At 31.0% G+C, this 14,470-nt stretch overlaps 2 protein-coding genes across 6 annotated transcripts; both read right to left on the bottom strand.

Moving 5' to 3' along the window:
• Positions 1-4,669: 4,669 nt before the first annotated feature.
• LOC114394611 (myosin-binding protein 7-like) lies at positions 4,670-14,186 on the bottom strand. 5 transcript variants are annotated; one of them, XM_028356251.1, is made up of 6 exons: positions 13,128-14,186; positions 12,891-13,000; positions 11,843-11,917; positions 11,040-11,186; positions 5,242-6,661; positions 4,670-5,052 (listed from the first exon to the last, which is right to left on the bottom strand). In XM_028356251.1, exons 5-6 carry the CDS (start codon positions 6,625-6,627, stop codon positions 5,029-5,031), a joined length of 1,410 nt encoding a protein of 469 aa, XP_028212052.1. In that variant the 5' UTR covers positions 6,628-6,661; positions 11,040-11,186; positions 11,843-11,917; positions 12,891-13,000; positions 13,128-14,186; the 3' UTR covers positions 4,670-5,028. The 5 variants fall into 5 exon arrangements, with proteins under 5 accessions (XP_028212052.1, XP_028212059.1, XP_028212068.1 ...); XM_028356258.1 differs by lacking the exons at positions 12,891-13,000; positions 13,128-14,186 and adding an exon at positions 12,212-12,411; XM_028356267.1 differs by lacking the exons at positions 12,891-13,000; positions 13,128-14,186 and adding an exon at positions 12,046-12,205.
• Positions 11,136-13,509, bottom strand: LOC114376292. The gene is made up of 5 exons (XM_028334353.1): positions 13,416-13,509; positions 13,128-13,231; positions 12,891-12,989; positions 11,843-11,917; positions 11,136-11,186 (listed from the first exon to the last, which is right to left on the bottom strand). Exons 1-5 carry the CDS (start codon positions 13,507-13,509, stop codon positions 11,136-11,138), a joined length of 423 nt encoding a protein of 140 aa, XP_028190154.1.
• Positions 14,187-14,470: the final 284 nt, after the last annotated feature.

Below are 14,470 nucleotides of genomic sequence, written 5' to 3'. Positions count from 1 at the left end.
TTTCTTTGATTTACTTTCCAGTTTTTGCATTTCAAGTTTTTTATTCTTATTTGCACTTCTTCGATCTACCCCTTTTCTTCCCTCAAGTTTCATATTAATTTCAATTCCCTGCAACTTTATTTTACTTTTTTGAATTACATTCGGCTATATTTTCAATTGCATCTTCTTCTACTCATTCCTACTTTAAATTTCAAGCAGTTTTAACATCATTCCTACTCATTCCTACTTTTTAGAACATTTACTTGCTTTTCAAGTATATCTTTGTTGCAAATTAATTTACATTACAAGCACTTTAAATTTCTGCAATATTAAGGTTTCTAGTTATTTTAAATTTCAAGTTGCTTTTAATTCTACTTTACATTTTTATAGTTTTCAATTTGAATACTTTCTTTTCATTTACACATTTATTTTTGAAGTTCATGTTTGCAATTTGAATGTTTTTCTTTACATTTCATCAAAATTAAGTTTCATTTTTCTTTCACTTTAGAATTCAAATAGTCTTGAAACTAGTTCAAGTTGTAATTATATTTATAACTTTGAATCATTAAAAAGGTGTTTGGTTTTGTTGTTTTCTGTTTTTATTTTCACTAAAAATAGAAAATAATGATGAAAATATGTTTGGTTGGATTTCTGTTTTCATTTTCAGTGAAAATATTTTCTCAAACGAACCAAAATCTGAAAACAATAAAATTTTGTTTTCAGTTGAAACCAAGAATCTCATTTTGAGTAAAATGAAAACGTGGTGTCAAAAATGTAATTTTGAGCAAATCTAAAAATACATTTTGCAATACTTATGTAAAAGATAGGGACTATTTTGAATTTTTCATTAAGTTAGAGACTAATATGCAACAGGGATATAAAGTCAGGGACTAAATTGTCTATTTACTCGTTTTGTTATCATCAAATGACGTGGCATCAGACACGTCCACGTGTCATGCCACATCATCCTTTAGTGCCACGTGAATAGTCCACGTGGCACTAAAATTGACCTCACTAACGGCGTTACTTTAAAATTTAACGGAATGACTATTTTGTAACACTTATGCAAAGATAAGGACTATTTTAAATTTAATATTAAGTTAGGGACTAATATGCAAAATAGGTACAATTTCAGGGACTAAATTGTCTATTCACTCGTTTTTATTTCTTGAAAACAAAAAATAAGAAATCAAATCAAACATGCTTTCAGAATTCTAATATTTTAAAAATGAAAACAGTTTTCAAAAAATAAAAACAGAAAATAAAAATGCAAACCAAACACACCCTAAATTAGCATGATTTGATTTATATTTTAGACCAAATGGAAATCAATGTTTTGTGTACAAAATTTACACACTTATTTAACAGATTTAATTGTACTTTTTATTCCTACTTTTTATTATTTGTCAAGTTTTGTTCCTAATAAACTATTTTGTGACATTTTATACTCACTTTTAAAAATCTTGCAATATATTTTTGCATATCTATGTTAAATTCCAAATAGCGCTAACACTTTGTGGTTTTAACGGTCATTAAACGCACATTTTTAAAATAAGAGTTTTTAACATAATTATTAAGTCTTATTTATTTATTTTTATCTTTCCCTTTTTTCGGTGATTGTCTTTCACTCTTTCTTCTTCTGCGGGTCGTAGCTATTGGTGTCGAAGGATCGTTGGAGGCTGGGATGCATGTGAAGTGCCTTCTCAAGGTCTTCGTTAGTGTCATTATCGGCTAGGCTACAAGACACCAACAAGTGGCTGCAAGAAATTCATTTTCTTTGTGTATTTCACTCATATATATACACAACAAACATATTTTTGTTGTGTACTCTAGTCAACAAAATCATGTTTTATTGGAACTATTTTTATTTTTTAAAAAACAAAAAGTTAAGGGTGAAAAGAGTATATTAATGGGTGCCAATGACAAGGTCAAACATAATTGGACTTGACATGTTGAGGCCCTTATCAAAACATAAGTGGCGTGGGCTACAACTACCTATTTTTGCTATTGACACTACTCATGTGGGTGTCTTTTTGTGGTATCTTGAAATTGCCCTCTCACATAAACCAAAACGGAAAAAATAATTTAACAATTGAATTATGATTCCATTGTTAAATTTTTTTCGCCCCCAAATGCACAATGGAAATACGTTTCCATTATACATTGATAGTTATACAATGAAAGCATGTTTTCATTGTGATTTTTTTGCCACCCGCAATTGTGCAACAAAAACATGCGTCGTTGTGTAACTATCAATGTACAATGGAAACATGTTTTCATTGTTAGATTTTTTTTATGCACTTTACAAAATGAAAACATGTTATTTCCATTGTATATCTGCACAACAGAATCATGTTTCCATTGTGTATCAATTTTGACACACGATGGAAATATGATTATGTTGTGTTAAAAAAGCTATCACGGTGGGTGGTCTGAGGGAGACGAGAGAGAAGAAAAGAGTTGGAAAAGTGATGAAGAAATGAGAAGTGAGAGAGGAAGGAAGAAGGATTGGGTGTATTATGAAAGAGGAAGGAAAAAGTGAGATAGGAACGGAGGATGGTAAAATGATAAAATTGTTACGGGTGGTAGTGCCAATAATAATTTAGGTAGTGAGAATAGTCATTCCCCATCCAAATAAGCCTGCCTTTAATAAAAAAAAAAGTATTTTTCTATACTTAAATAAAAGAAATATTAATTTCATATAATAACTTATACAACACTTTTTTTTCTCTATCATTTTCCCCTCCATTATTGCACATATCATTCATCTTATCCCAATAACTTATACATCAAATCACTTATCTTCACATTCTTCCTCTTCCCATTTCTTATTTATATAAATTGTTCTATATATTTATTATATTAATATAATTTCTAAAAAAAATAGTCCAACTAGGGGTATTCGTGAGTCCAGTTTAACTAAACATGTTACCTAACCCAATAAAAAAATCCATGGGTTGGGTTGGGTTTATGTAATTTTTTTTTTTTTTTGCAAATTCAAACCAACCCAATCCGATCATAAATGTTCCAATATAATTAGATCAGATTGAGTTACGGATAGATTTAGATCCATGAACACCCCTAGGGCCAGCCTTTACTCGAATAACTATGAATGAATTCAAATACATATTTGAATTTTATCCCAAATATAAAATAAAATAAAAATTAAATTGATTTTAATATTTTTCCTTCTATCAAACGAATTTATTTGCCTTCTTGGAATTATCCAGCCATCCTAAAAAAACAGCCTAGCACATCAGCCCTTATCAAGGGATAGTAAAATGGACTAATCCAACTTAGTCTGTCCTCAACCAATCAGGGCTTAGCCTCCCAAAATGTAAAAAGAAAGAAAAATTTATAGAAAAAACAGGTGACTCATAAGTTAATTCACTAAATAAATAAATAAAATTATTCAAACATAAATTTGATGTCACAATCATTATAAGTTAAATAAATATAATGTAAAAAAGAACTTATTGACACAATATATATATATATATATATATATATATATATATATAAACATGTATTACCATCAAATCTAATTTAAACCATATAATCTAAGAAATGTACCTATATACAATTCAATATATGAAATTGATAATGATATGCTAAAATCTAGGCATGACAATAGGACCTGAACCCACAGGGCTTGCCCCAGACCCGCCTTGATTTTGATGGGAAAAACCCAAATTGATCGGGATCAAGTTCGGGTTTTCCCCAATAGTCAAAGTTAGGTTCAAGGTCGGGGACAAGATTATTAATACTCAACCCGAATCCGCCCCTAAACCCGCCCCGCTAATAATTAATTTACAAAAATATCATTACATATATATAACACACTAAAACATGAAACTATTGGTTTGGATTTTATGCTAGTGTGTGGATTGAATTTTAAGTTGTCATGTACAATCTAAAAATATATGTTATGATTGTTATTTAAAATTATATTTTTTATAGAATATTATAAGCATGTCGGGGGCAGGGCGAGACGGGAAAAATCCGACCCGTCGGGGGTGGGGATGGGATAAATCTACACCCCGGTTAGGTTTCGGGGTGGGAAAAAATGGAAAGTTAAAAACAGGGGTGGGATAAGCAAAACCCGGCTCCGACCCTCCCATTACCATGCCTACTAAAATCTCATGCACAAGGTGATGAAGATTTTTACAATAATACTTTTCTTTCTAAAACTACAATTGTATCGTTAAAAACACAAAATAATTAATATATTGTAATCAGATAATACAAGAATTGTAGTTTTTTTTTTTATTCAAACAATCCATCAACACATCTGTATATTTAACTTATGACAATAGAATTTTAATAATCCACAAAATATCCATGCACACAAAAAAGAAAAATTAACCTGACAGGTTAACCCTGCTGAACCCACCCTTGACTTGTCAGGTTGGCGGGTTAGGTTATGCAAATTAATAAGTTGAATTATATATGTAACTTAATCAAACCGCTAGCAGGCTAAATGGGATAACCTGTCCACTAAATTTAACCCATTTTGCAATCCTTATACATGCATATCTCAGTCTTGAAGAATATCTCACTATAGCTATTTCAACTGAAGGCACAATCAAATTCAAAAGTCAGCGTTATGGCTATTCTCATGGAAAGAATTAGCAAGAGCGGCAAATCTTTAGTGAGACATCTCATAAATTTTCTCTTATTAGTATATCTTCATCTTTATCAAGTTAAGATAATAAACATTAAGGTTCCATTTTAAAATTAAAAGCAAGAACTAGCTAGCTCAGGAGTCAGGACACAAACAGATAATTTTGCTAAGTCGTGTATATTCTTTGGGGAAAAAACACAAGACACTATACTTAGCCACACAAGAATTTGAAGTCACCCTCATACTTGTGCCCATTATAAAATATGGAATTATGAAAAAGGTATACATTCCTCAGTGACTAAAATTCGGTTTAGAAGATCTATTCTACCTGCTTATACTAATACCACACATAATCCTCTTTGCGGACACCTAATGATGCACCGAGTTAATTGGCTGTCTGAGATGGTCTTTCCGTATTCACTAGATCAAATCCAGAAGTACACCATTGCCTGTTCACAGAAATTTGGAAACCAATTATTTCAGAGGTGAAGAAGGATACAAATAATTCCATCATCAAATGTAATATTATCAAACAAAAAACTACTAGCCTTGGAATGGGAGAATCAAATAAAGGAGATATTTGCATGCAACAGACAATTCTTCTCAAAAGAAGGCAAAAGCACTAGAGTATGCATTACCTCTTGAAGAGGATCCAAACAATTATCCCTCTTACTACTCTTAGGTGGTGCTTTTTGGGTTTTCCAACTTCTCATCTCTGACTCCATTAACTTGAGTTGGCTGCATATGTCCTTCAACAACCTCACATGCTCTTTCCCATTCACTTCATGCATAATCTCTTTCCTTGCATTGATTGTCTCCCTCTCAAGCTGATCAATTCTCTGATGCAACTTTTGAAACTCAGCATGAGCATTGCAATCCCCATCCATCCCTTCTTTTCTCTGCCAAACAATGGTCTTCATATCTTTGGGACTAGGTATTTTGATTTCATGGTTTCCACTAATCATCATGCTCTTTAGCTTGTCCATGTCATGTTTAACATGCGATTCAATGACTTCCTCAGACACCGAGTCTGGTTTTGTCAATCTGTTATCTGCATCTGAACTCCATCTCTCAAGTCTTCTTTTCCCATTTCCACTTGCTTTATGCTTTTCACTCGTTTGTGGGACTTCAAACACATCATGGACATTACCGGAGCATGAGGGAATAGCAACTGCTTCTCCATCGTATGTACCTTCACTGTGATTTACTTTATCTGAACAAGTAGGGCCTACTCTATCAGTTAGGTCACAGGTTATCTTGGTGCTTGCTTGTGAAAACACTGAACATGATCTCCCTCTTCTACTCCTCAATGTGGTGCGTTTTTCTCCTCCTGATTCTTTACAATCTGAAATCACTTTCACTTTTTCATCTAACGTCTGGATCTGGTTCCAGTATGCATCAAGAGTTCCATGTCCATAGTCTACCGATTTTCTCGGTAAATCCAAGCTTGGAGAAGTAACTTCTTGATCAGTATCACTCTCCATTATGTTATGAACCATATCTGGAACCGGAACAGGACTAGGTGATCTATCTCTCTTCCTAGCAGATCTCAAGTTGTTCTTTAACGGAATAGGGGGAAGTGAACTTAGCCTTCTTACCGTGCTACAAGCTTGAACATTTTCTCCATTTTGTTGTTGATCATTTCTACTCAACAACAGGTCCTCATCGAATTCAAAATCACTTGCATTGAAATCAGACCCCAACGTGAGAAGTTTGTTTTTATAAGCCAGGACTTGATACTCAAGAGAAGTAATTTCCATTTCCTTCTGATACATAAGCTCTTCAAAAACTTCAAGAGTGGCCTCAGCATGACCTATCTTCTCCTCTGCCATTCTCTTGTAGTGACTCGCCTCCATCTTCACCGCGGCCTTCTCTCCTTGCAACCGCACTATCATGTCCATGGCTTCACTGGCTGCAGTTGCTGAGGCTTCCCTTTCCTCATCCAACTCCGCATATAGCTTCTGCAGAAGTTGCTGTTGGGCGCGGAGTGTCTCCTTCATGGCTCTTATATCACTTTCAGCCATGCCGCTTTCTAAATGTCCAAGCAATCACTTATTCCTGAACACACAAGATAACAATTGCAATTTTGTGACTACCATAGTATCAGAGAAACAACTTTTGAATACATATATATATTTTTTAATATTTTCCAAGTGATCAATTTCATCGTTAAATGAACCTGATGGCTCTAACTCTAAGGTATGTTAGCGTAGCAAATAGCTGATATACATATAACCTACGAAAATGACCATAGATGTTTGGGGAGGAGAAAATCAAGTTTTTAAGAGTCTATTCCACGTGTTGTCTGTGGCTCAGAAACAATTCCTTGATATTTACCTTCATCATTCACAACGTTGATCAGAAAGCAGAACAAGGTAATGTATCTGGTGACAGCAAATAAATTGAGGCAAAGTAGAAAGAAAATCTCAGCAATAAACCTTTTTTCTTTGGTAAAAAAAAGCAAAGGCTTCAAGAAAATACAGAAAAAATCGTAAGAAAATCGCGGTTTACACGAGGATATATTGGCAAAGAACACCGCCACGCATTTCTAACAAGGAAATACATTGAAAACCGAATCTACCAAGCAATTTTATTTAATTTTTTTTTCCAAACCAGAATTCTCTGTTTCTCTGTTTCCAGATTAGAAAAGAAAAGGTGAATGGTTTCACAACACAAGCAAGGAAAAGAAATGGATCTCAAACCTCTGTGTGTTGTTGGGGTTTCAGTTTTGTGCAGGAAGTAACAGGAAGAGCCCGAATTACGATGGAAAAAAAAACAGAGAGTGAGTTTCGTTATGTGGTACAGTTACGGACAAAATCATGGTTGGTTAACGTTTGTGTCCTGGCATTATTATGTTGCATTGCATTGAATTCTCTCTGGCTCAGGCGCTGATTGTTTGTTTCCATGTAGGTCCCTTCTCCTTTCCTTTCTTTTCCCGTCATAGATAAGGTAGCCCCTTCTTTTCGTTTGTTTTTGGGGTTTCAAAAAGTCGTTTCTTCATACTTTCCAACGGCTACAATGTGATGATGATAAAATTCTATATATCAAATACTATTTTATCATGTCAACTCCAACACACGCATGGTGCTGGCCTTCTCATGCCTCAAACAAAATCATGTGGATATATAAATAAAAATACTTGGTTAAAGTTCTTCAATTTTATTTTATTTTGTCATCTTTATCCTAAATAAATATCTATATCTGTTTATAGTTATGTAGAAATTAAGATAAAGATCACATTCTTGGTAACTATAACGCATAATTAATCAATTTTTCCGTCAACTCTACTCTCAGTATTATCGGCAGCTTGATACTGAACTTCTAATTAAATAATTTCACATCTTAAATACCATGTTACTGATATTTTCATTTACCATTGGTCCAATACTGTAAAGAAACTAGTTATAACCCACGACATCAAAATAATTGCATTTGTATTAATATAACATGATTAATTAAATGATGTTAGTTACGTGAAATGTTAGTATATAACAAGTACGTGTCCATTTCAATAAGAATAGGTAAAACTTTACAAATCATTAACTTTGTATGATTAATAAAATCTAGTAGTATACTGTAACTATACTACATTCAAGAAGACAAAAAATAATAATATAAATAATTAGTTCAAAAGCAAATCAAATTTAGATAACTAATCTTTTAAATAATTAATAACTTATATAATAAATAATATGACTAAGTCTAGTTTTAAGTACCAGACTTTTCAAACTAACCCACTATTTTTTAAAAGGCTATTATGAAATTTATTGAAAAATATTTGTTAATTCTGTATTTTTAAAAATTCCATGCATTATAATTGTGATAAATTTGTTCTCGTTTTTTTCCCTCTAAAGATGGATAAATTCCTTTTAATACGTGAAATTATTTATATTAATTTAAGTTAAAATTTCTAAATTTGTTGCATTATTTATATTAATGAAATTACAATAGTAATTGAAATAAATAATAAAACAGACATTTTTCTGTATTATTAATTTCTTTTATAAATATCAATATTCTTAGTTATGATGTATCAAATTATCAATGTATATTTACAAGTTTTTTCTCTCCAGGACATATAATTTACCATTTTTTTTTGGTCCATTATATTTTACTTATACTATATATTGTTTATCAATTTTTTCAGTCCATTATATTGAGAGAAGTTTTATTTACTTTTGGGCCACAGTCTTGCAGACCCAACAAACCCAAATAACTGATGTGATAAAATAAAAAAGAGCTTCTGGTCGGAAGCTTCTGCGATTGAATAATGAAAATAGATAATATATTGATTAAAGGGTGAAATATGTTCGTATTTTTTGAAATATATGAGTTTTGTATTTGTTTTTGATAAATTTTTCTTTTGTTTTTACCTTTTGATCTTTGAAATTTTTTTGTTATAGATCTTTACCATTATCTTTTGTCAATTTGATGTTGACATATCTATTAAGTTGTTGACATGTTATCAGATTACATGTTATATATCATCCGAAGATGAATTTATAAGGTACAAATGCAAAAAATTATAGGGAGTAATCATTCGAGGTAACATCATACATGACATGTTAATGTGTCAATTTAATGGACACATTTACACCAAATTGATAAAAGCTAACACATCAAGAATCTATAATAAAAATTTTCAAATATCAAAAAACAAAAATAAAGAAAATTTTGATAAAAAAAAACAAATGCAAAACTCAAATATAAGAAAGACAAACATATTTTAGCGTTGATTAAAAAATTGGTCAGGAACATGCTCGGAAGGTGTTACATAGTCGTAAATCAAAAGTTATAAATTCAATACATGCACCTTTTTATTTAATTTATCCAATATTATGCCTACTTGATAATACTTAGTCAATGTTTGGAATTCATTTAACAAACAATAAACATAACTGGCCAGTTAACATTGGGATGCTATTGAAAATTATGTAGCTCAAACAATATTGTTCTTATTTTATCGAATTCTCTGAGTGAGTAGATTATGCAGTAACTATGACATTGTTTATCATAAAATCTTACATGGTAAATTTTACCGGATAAGTGCTCAGCTATTTGTGGATGTATTGGTGTATAAATCAAGTAGTTTCCATATTTTTTAAATTAAGATATTTAATTTTTTAATTTTTTTAAATAAATAATTTTAATTATTTTATCCGTTGATCATCTAGCAAGAATTAAAATCATAACTCATAAACACTATTTTGTATGTCTCACTAGTCAAAAGTTATTAGTTTTTCTCAAAATATAAAAAAATATAAATTAAAAATATTTAATATATGATTTTTTTAATTTTATTTTATATAATTTTATATATTTTTATTTTGAATAATTTACATATTTTTATTTTATTTTACCAATTTATAATTAAATATTATAAATTAATATATAAATCATTTTTTAAATTTATTTTAATATATAGATATTTCTACTCTAATTATATAAATCAATATAATTAATCAAATAATACTAATATGTAAATTATACAAATTACATAAATTAATTTATTTTAATATGTATATTTTTTTTATTCTAATTATATGTAAATTGTTTTAATATTCTTGTTTTAACTATAAAAATTTATTTGCTAAATAATTTTTTTAATACCAATTATATAAATAAATAAAATTATGTATGTAAATTATTTATATAAATTATTGTATGTAATTTATAAAAAAAATTATGTAAACTTATTTTTATATATAAAATAAAACAATTATTTTAATTATAAAAAGTAATAAATTTTTAATTTTTTAGATTTTTTAAATATTATTTTTAAATTTTGTATAAATTACATAAAATATTTTTTTGAAATAAAATATATATTAGGATATGTAATTGATTTTAAAATTATAATAAAATAAGGACAAACTTTTATATATAATAATTTATTAATTTATATTAAAATAAAATTTATAATAAAAAATACATATAAAAATAAATATTAAATATAATTAAATATTTTATTTTAATTTATAAACTTTTATTAAAAAAGTTAATAATAGTATTTATAAAATTTAGTAAATAAAAATGTCATAATAATTTATTATTTTGTCTTTAATTAAAAGATGATGAGTTGAACTTCTATGAAAAAATGATCAAAATTATTCTTTTTAAAAATATGAAAATTAAATATCTTAATTTAAAAATAAGGGACGAAAATCACGCATTTAAATTATAGGAAATAAAGTTATAATTTGACCACTAAATAAATAAAGACACAGTTTTACTTCAAAAACCTAAGTCGGCCACAGGAAATAAAATCTCCCAAATCTAGTTCATAACAAATAAAAATTACCAAACATTAAAAAACTTCATAGAGAAACTCAAATTTTGAAAGCATTTGTTAAAAATCATATCATCCATAACTTTGTTTCAGCAATTAAACATTGAACAAATAATATTTTACCCATTAAGAGGAAGAATTAAATACCAGAACCAAGAATCTCCGTTATCGAACTGAAAGGGAAAGTTCTCCTCGAAAAAAGAAAAAAAGAAAACTCAAAAAGGGAATTGTATTATCCTCACTCTAATCCACCGGAACCTCTACTTCCATCTTCAAACCCGAATTGCCAAGAATCTGTCAGCAAAAGGGGATGGTCAAGCATTGTTTATATGAAAGATGGCACACTAACATATATCAAGCTAACAGCTAGTAGTGTTCAGTATGCATGGTGTAAAACCAGCATGGGTATGAAGATGTATGACCCTCAAACAATCATGAGCTAGAATTCTGTTGTATGACCCTCAGACAGTCATGTGTGAAAATGCAATATCCATTGACAAAGACAAGCATGAGTTTTGTGCTAATTATGACCCATGATCCAAATGAAGATATTACTGTTGGTTCAACGCATTTGCAGTTAAAGGTAAGAAGGAGACCCTGCCACTGCAAGCTAATATATATGCAGTCATATAGACAACTCTGCCTACTAATTAACAGGATAAATCAACAAAATAGGGCTCCCATTTGACATTATCAATTCATCGTTGCATTGTTACTTAATTTCCTTCCTAAAATCTCTGTTCAAGCCCTAACTAGCATTAAAATCATATTCTGGTAAAGGTTTTCCATATCTTTGAAGTAATGGTAAGATCATAATAGATATGAAGGAGAAACAACAAAAATAGTAAAAGACTCAATGCACTATCCCTTAGTTGTTAATTGCGTATTAAAACGATTATATAAATTAAATGTAAGATTTCTAGTGAAGCAAGTCATGCTAATTTCAGTACCTTCATGAAGTCAGACAAGACTAATGAACAATCCTTTGCATAGCCAGCTTCCTCAAGGACCTGTGTCAGAACTTCCTGTATGTACAAAGGAAACAGAAAACATCAGATGCTGTTATAAGCAGATCACATCATCCTTCATTATCTTTGGCAACTGAAATGTGAAATAACAATATTAACTAAACGATATCCTCCAATAAAATTACCGTTCTCACTTCTCATCAGCATCATTTACATATTTTCAGTTACAAAGCATACATGGATACAATTCTGTGCATTTATATTTTCATAAAAGAAATTATAAAGATGTATTTATCCTGGTAATATATACAAGCATAAAACTTAGAAGCTTGGAAACACTCTTCTCCTTACATTTCAAAAGGATGAAAAGTGCAATTAGAGCTAGAAGTTGAGAACATTGTAAAGGTGATCAAGCTTTCAAAGAAAGGTTTATCTCATCTCTTGAGGTTACATATTGTCTTTTGCTTAATTTTCCAGCTTACGTGGACCATACTCTTATTAACATCGAGTCTTGTTATTGGCACTGCTAATCGGTTGAAACATCCAATTCCAAAACTTAGTTTCAAAGGAATAAAGGTGAGCAGTAGCAGGTCAAGTGTTTCCCCTGATTATGACGTGGGGAAGAATAATAAGTGAACACAAGCAATTGTGTTTGGTATATAACTAGGAAAGTGACAGTGAAAGGCCTGCCTCTTAGATTTGAGAAATGTCACATTAGTACAAATAATTACAAAAATATCATGTTGTTTTGCTTTCATTTTCTATACAATCTTTAAGACTTTAAAATAAAAGAATAAATAGTATATATATACTTGTCATTGAATCACAAACTACCTTCAAAGTCCACTGATACTTTTTATACTCACATTGCATAGAAATTAAATTCAAAACAAAAGGAAAACAATTTGTAAAGCTATCTTTTAGTCAAAGCAAACAAAACAAGCATGAAATTGTAATATATGGAGAGAAGAGAAGCAAAATAAAATAGCAGGAGCAAAAGAAAGTAGTAGTAATAATTATATGATATGACCTCTCTCTGTTGATCAGACATGAAGGGTCCACTCAAATCCCTTAAAGCCCTCAGCATGTCATGGAAGGTTACTTTTCCATTGCAATCGGAATCATAGACCTTGAAAATGACTAGAAAAAAAAAAGAAAAAAGAGTGAAATGATGATTCGATTTGGCTGTGTTTTAATGAATGTAGAGATAAAAAAAAAAGAAAAAAGAAGCATTTGATAATTTTGAAATTGATATTGATATTATTACTTGCTTAGACTCAATTTTGTGGTGGAAAGTGGCAGGGGACTGAAGGCGGACAAGAAGGCAACAAATTCCTTGAAGTTCAACCCATCCAGCATCCTCAACAAGCTCTGCAATATTATTAATGTTAACACCTCAATTGAATTGAATTGAATCGTGAAAGAATTTATATATATGTAGAGAGAGAGAGGGTTGACGGCGAATTCGGGAATGGAGAGAAAGTATTTGTTTGGTGCATCCCATAATATTATCTTCTTTCTCTCTCCCACCACTTCCATCAGCCGCGGCGACCACCAGCATTCACGTTGGAACCACTGCAAGCCATAAACACCTCCACGCCTATCGCAGCACAACCTCCCATTCCATTTCTCTCTAGCGCGGTGCACATTCCCCTACCCGAACCGAACCTTCTTCCTCGCAAACACCCCGAATTCAACAACCTTCCCGAACTTTATCCCCCTCCCTCCACCAACCCTTCCTCTTGAAGCTTCTCGAACCTTCCAAGCCTTCATATTATTCCCAGCATCACCAGTACACAACGTTGCAGGGATTTGAGCCGATGAAGTTGTTGAAGCTTAGATCCAGCGACTCCAAAGTGGAGAGAGCCGAGGAAGCCGTTGAAGGCCACCTCGAGTTCCTTGAGGATGGTCATTTGCGTGAGAACGTCCATCGACAATGCGCCACAGAAGAGGTTGCTGAAGACGTCGAAGGACTGAATATAGGTGCACGCGTCGAACGAGGGAGAGAGGAATCTGGCCGTGGAAGCCGACGTCGTAGCAGTCGGAGAAGGGGGCGAGGGAGAGACAAAGCTTGGAAGAAGAAGGGTAAGATAGGAACTTTACAAATTATGGGATGAATCGAGCAAAAATGAGGTGCATTAAGTAATTGTTAAATTTGAAACCCGACCATCAGCCCACCCCATATATACTCCTATTATTTTCCTAGGGACTTACTTTTTTCACTATTTTTTTCTCCTAACCACACCTTTTTCTTAGTAAATTTAATTTTAACAATATTTTTAGTACTGGTTATTTGTACATTCGAAAATTATGTATTCCACGTGATACTATTAATCGCATATGGATGATTGATACAACAATGTTTATTCTTAACAACTTGTGAGATAAAGTTAACTGTATTTACATATAGTTAACTACGTGCGATAGTCAATAACTTTATTAGTTATGACATTATTAAATATGTATGAGTCAAAATCAATAGTATTTATACATGTAATTAACCATGTATAATAGTCAATACCATATTATTGAAGCATAGTTAACTACTATAAAACATTTATATGTCGTTTATATCCTCTTAAATTTAATCTGCCCTTTAATATATAATTG

Source organism: Glycine soja, chromosome 2, assembly GCF_004193775.1.
Source record: "Glycine soja cultivar W05 chromosome 2, ASM419377v2, whole genome shotgun sequence".
NCBI classification, from domain to species: Eukaryota; Viridiplantae; Streptophyta; class Magnoliopsida; order Fabales; family Fabaceae; genus Glycine; species Glycine soja.
Note: the sequence above shows the minus strand (reverse complement) of the source record. Positions and strands in the feature narration are given on the sequence as shown.

What these genes read in the sequence shown, in the direction of transcription:
- LOC114394611 (XM_028356251.1), bottom strand. Translation starts at nt 6,627, where the DNA reads ATGGCTGAAAGTGATATAAGAGCCATGAAGGAGACACTCCGCGCCCAA. An exon ending in GTTTGGATCCTCTTCAAGAG is followed by an intron (nt 5,053 to 5,241) that starts GTAATGCATACT and finishes TTCTGTGAACAG; the next exon opens with GCAATGGTGTACTTCTGGAT.
- LOC114376292 (XM_028334353.1), bottom strand. Translation starts at nt 13,509, where the DNA reads ATGTGCACCGCGCTAGAGAGAAATGGAATGGGAGGTTGTGCTGCGATA. An exon ending in TGTCTGATCAACAGAGAGAG is followed by an intron (nt 11,918 to 12,890) that starts GTCATATCATAT and finishes TTGTACATACAG; the next exon opens with GAAGTTCTGACACAGGTCCT. An exon ending in TCTTGTCTGACTTCATGAAG is followed by an intron (nt 11,187 to 11,842) that starts GTACTGAAATTA and finishes TTTTGCTGACAG; the next exon opens with ATTCTTGGCAATTCGGGTTT.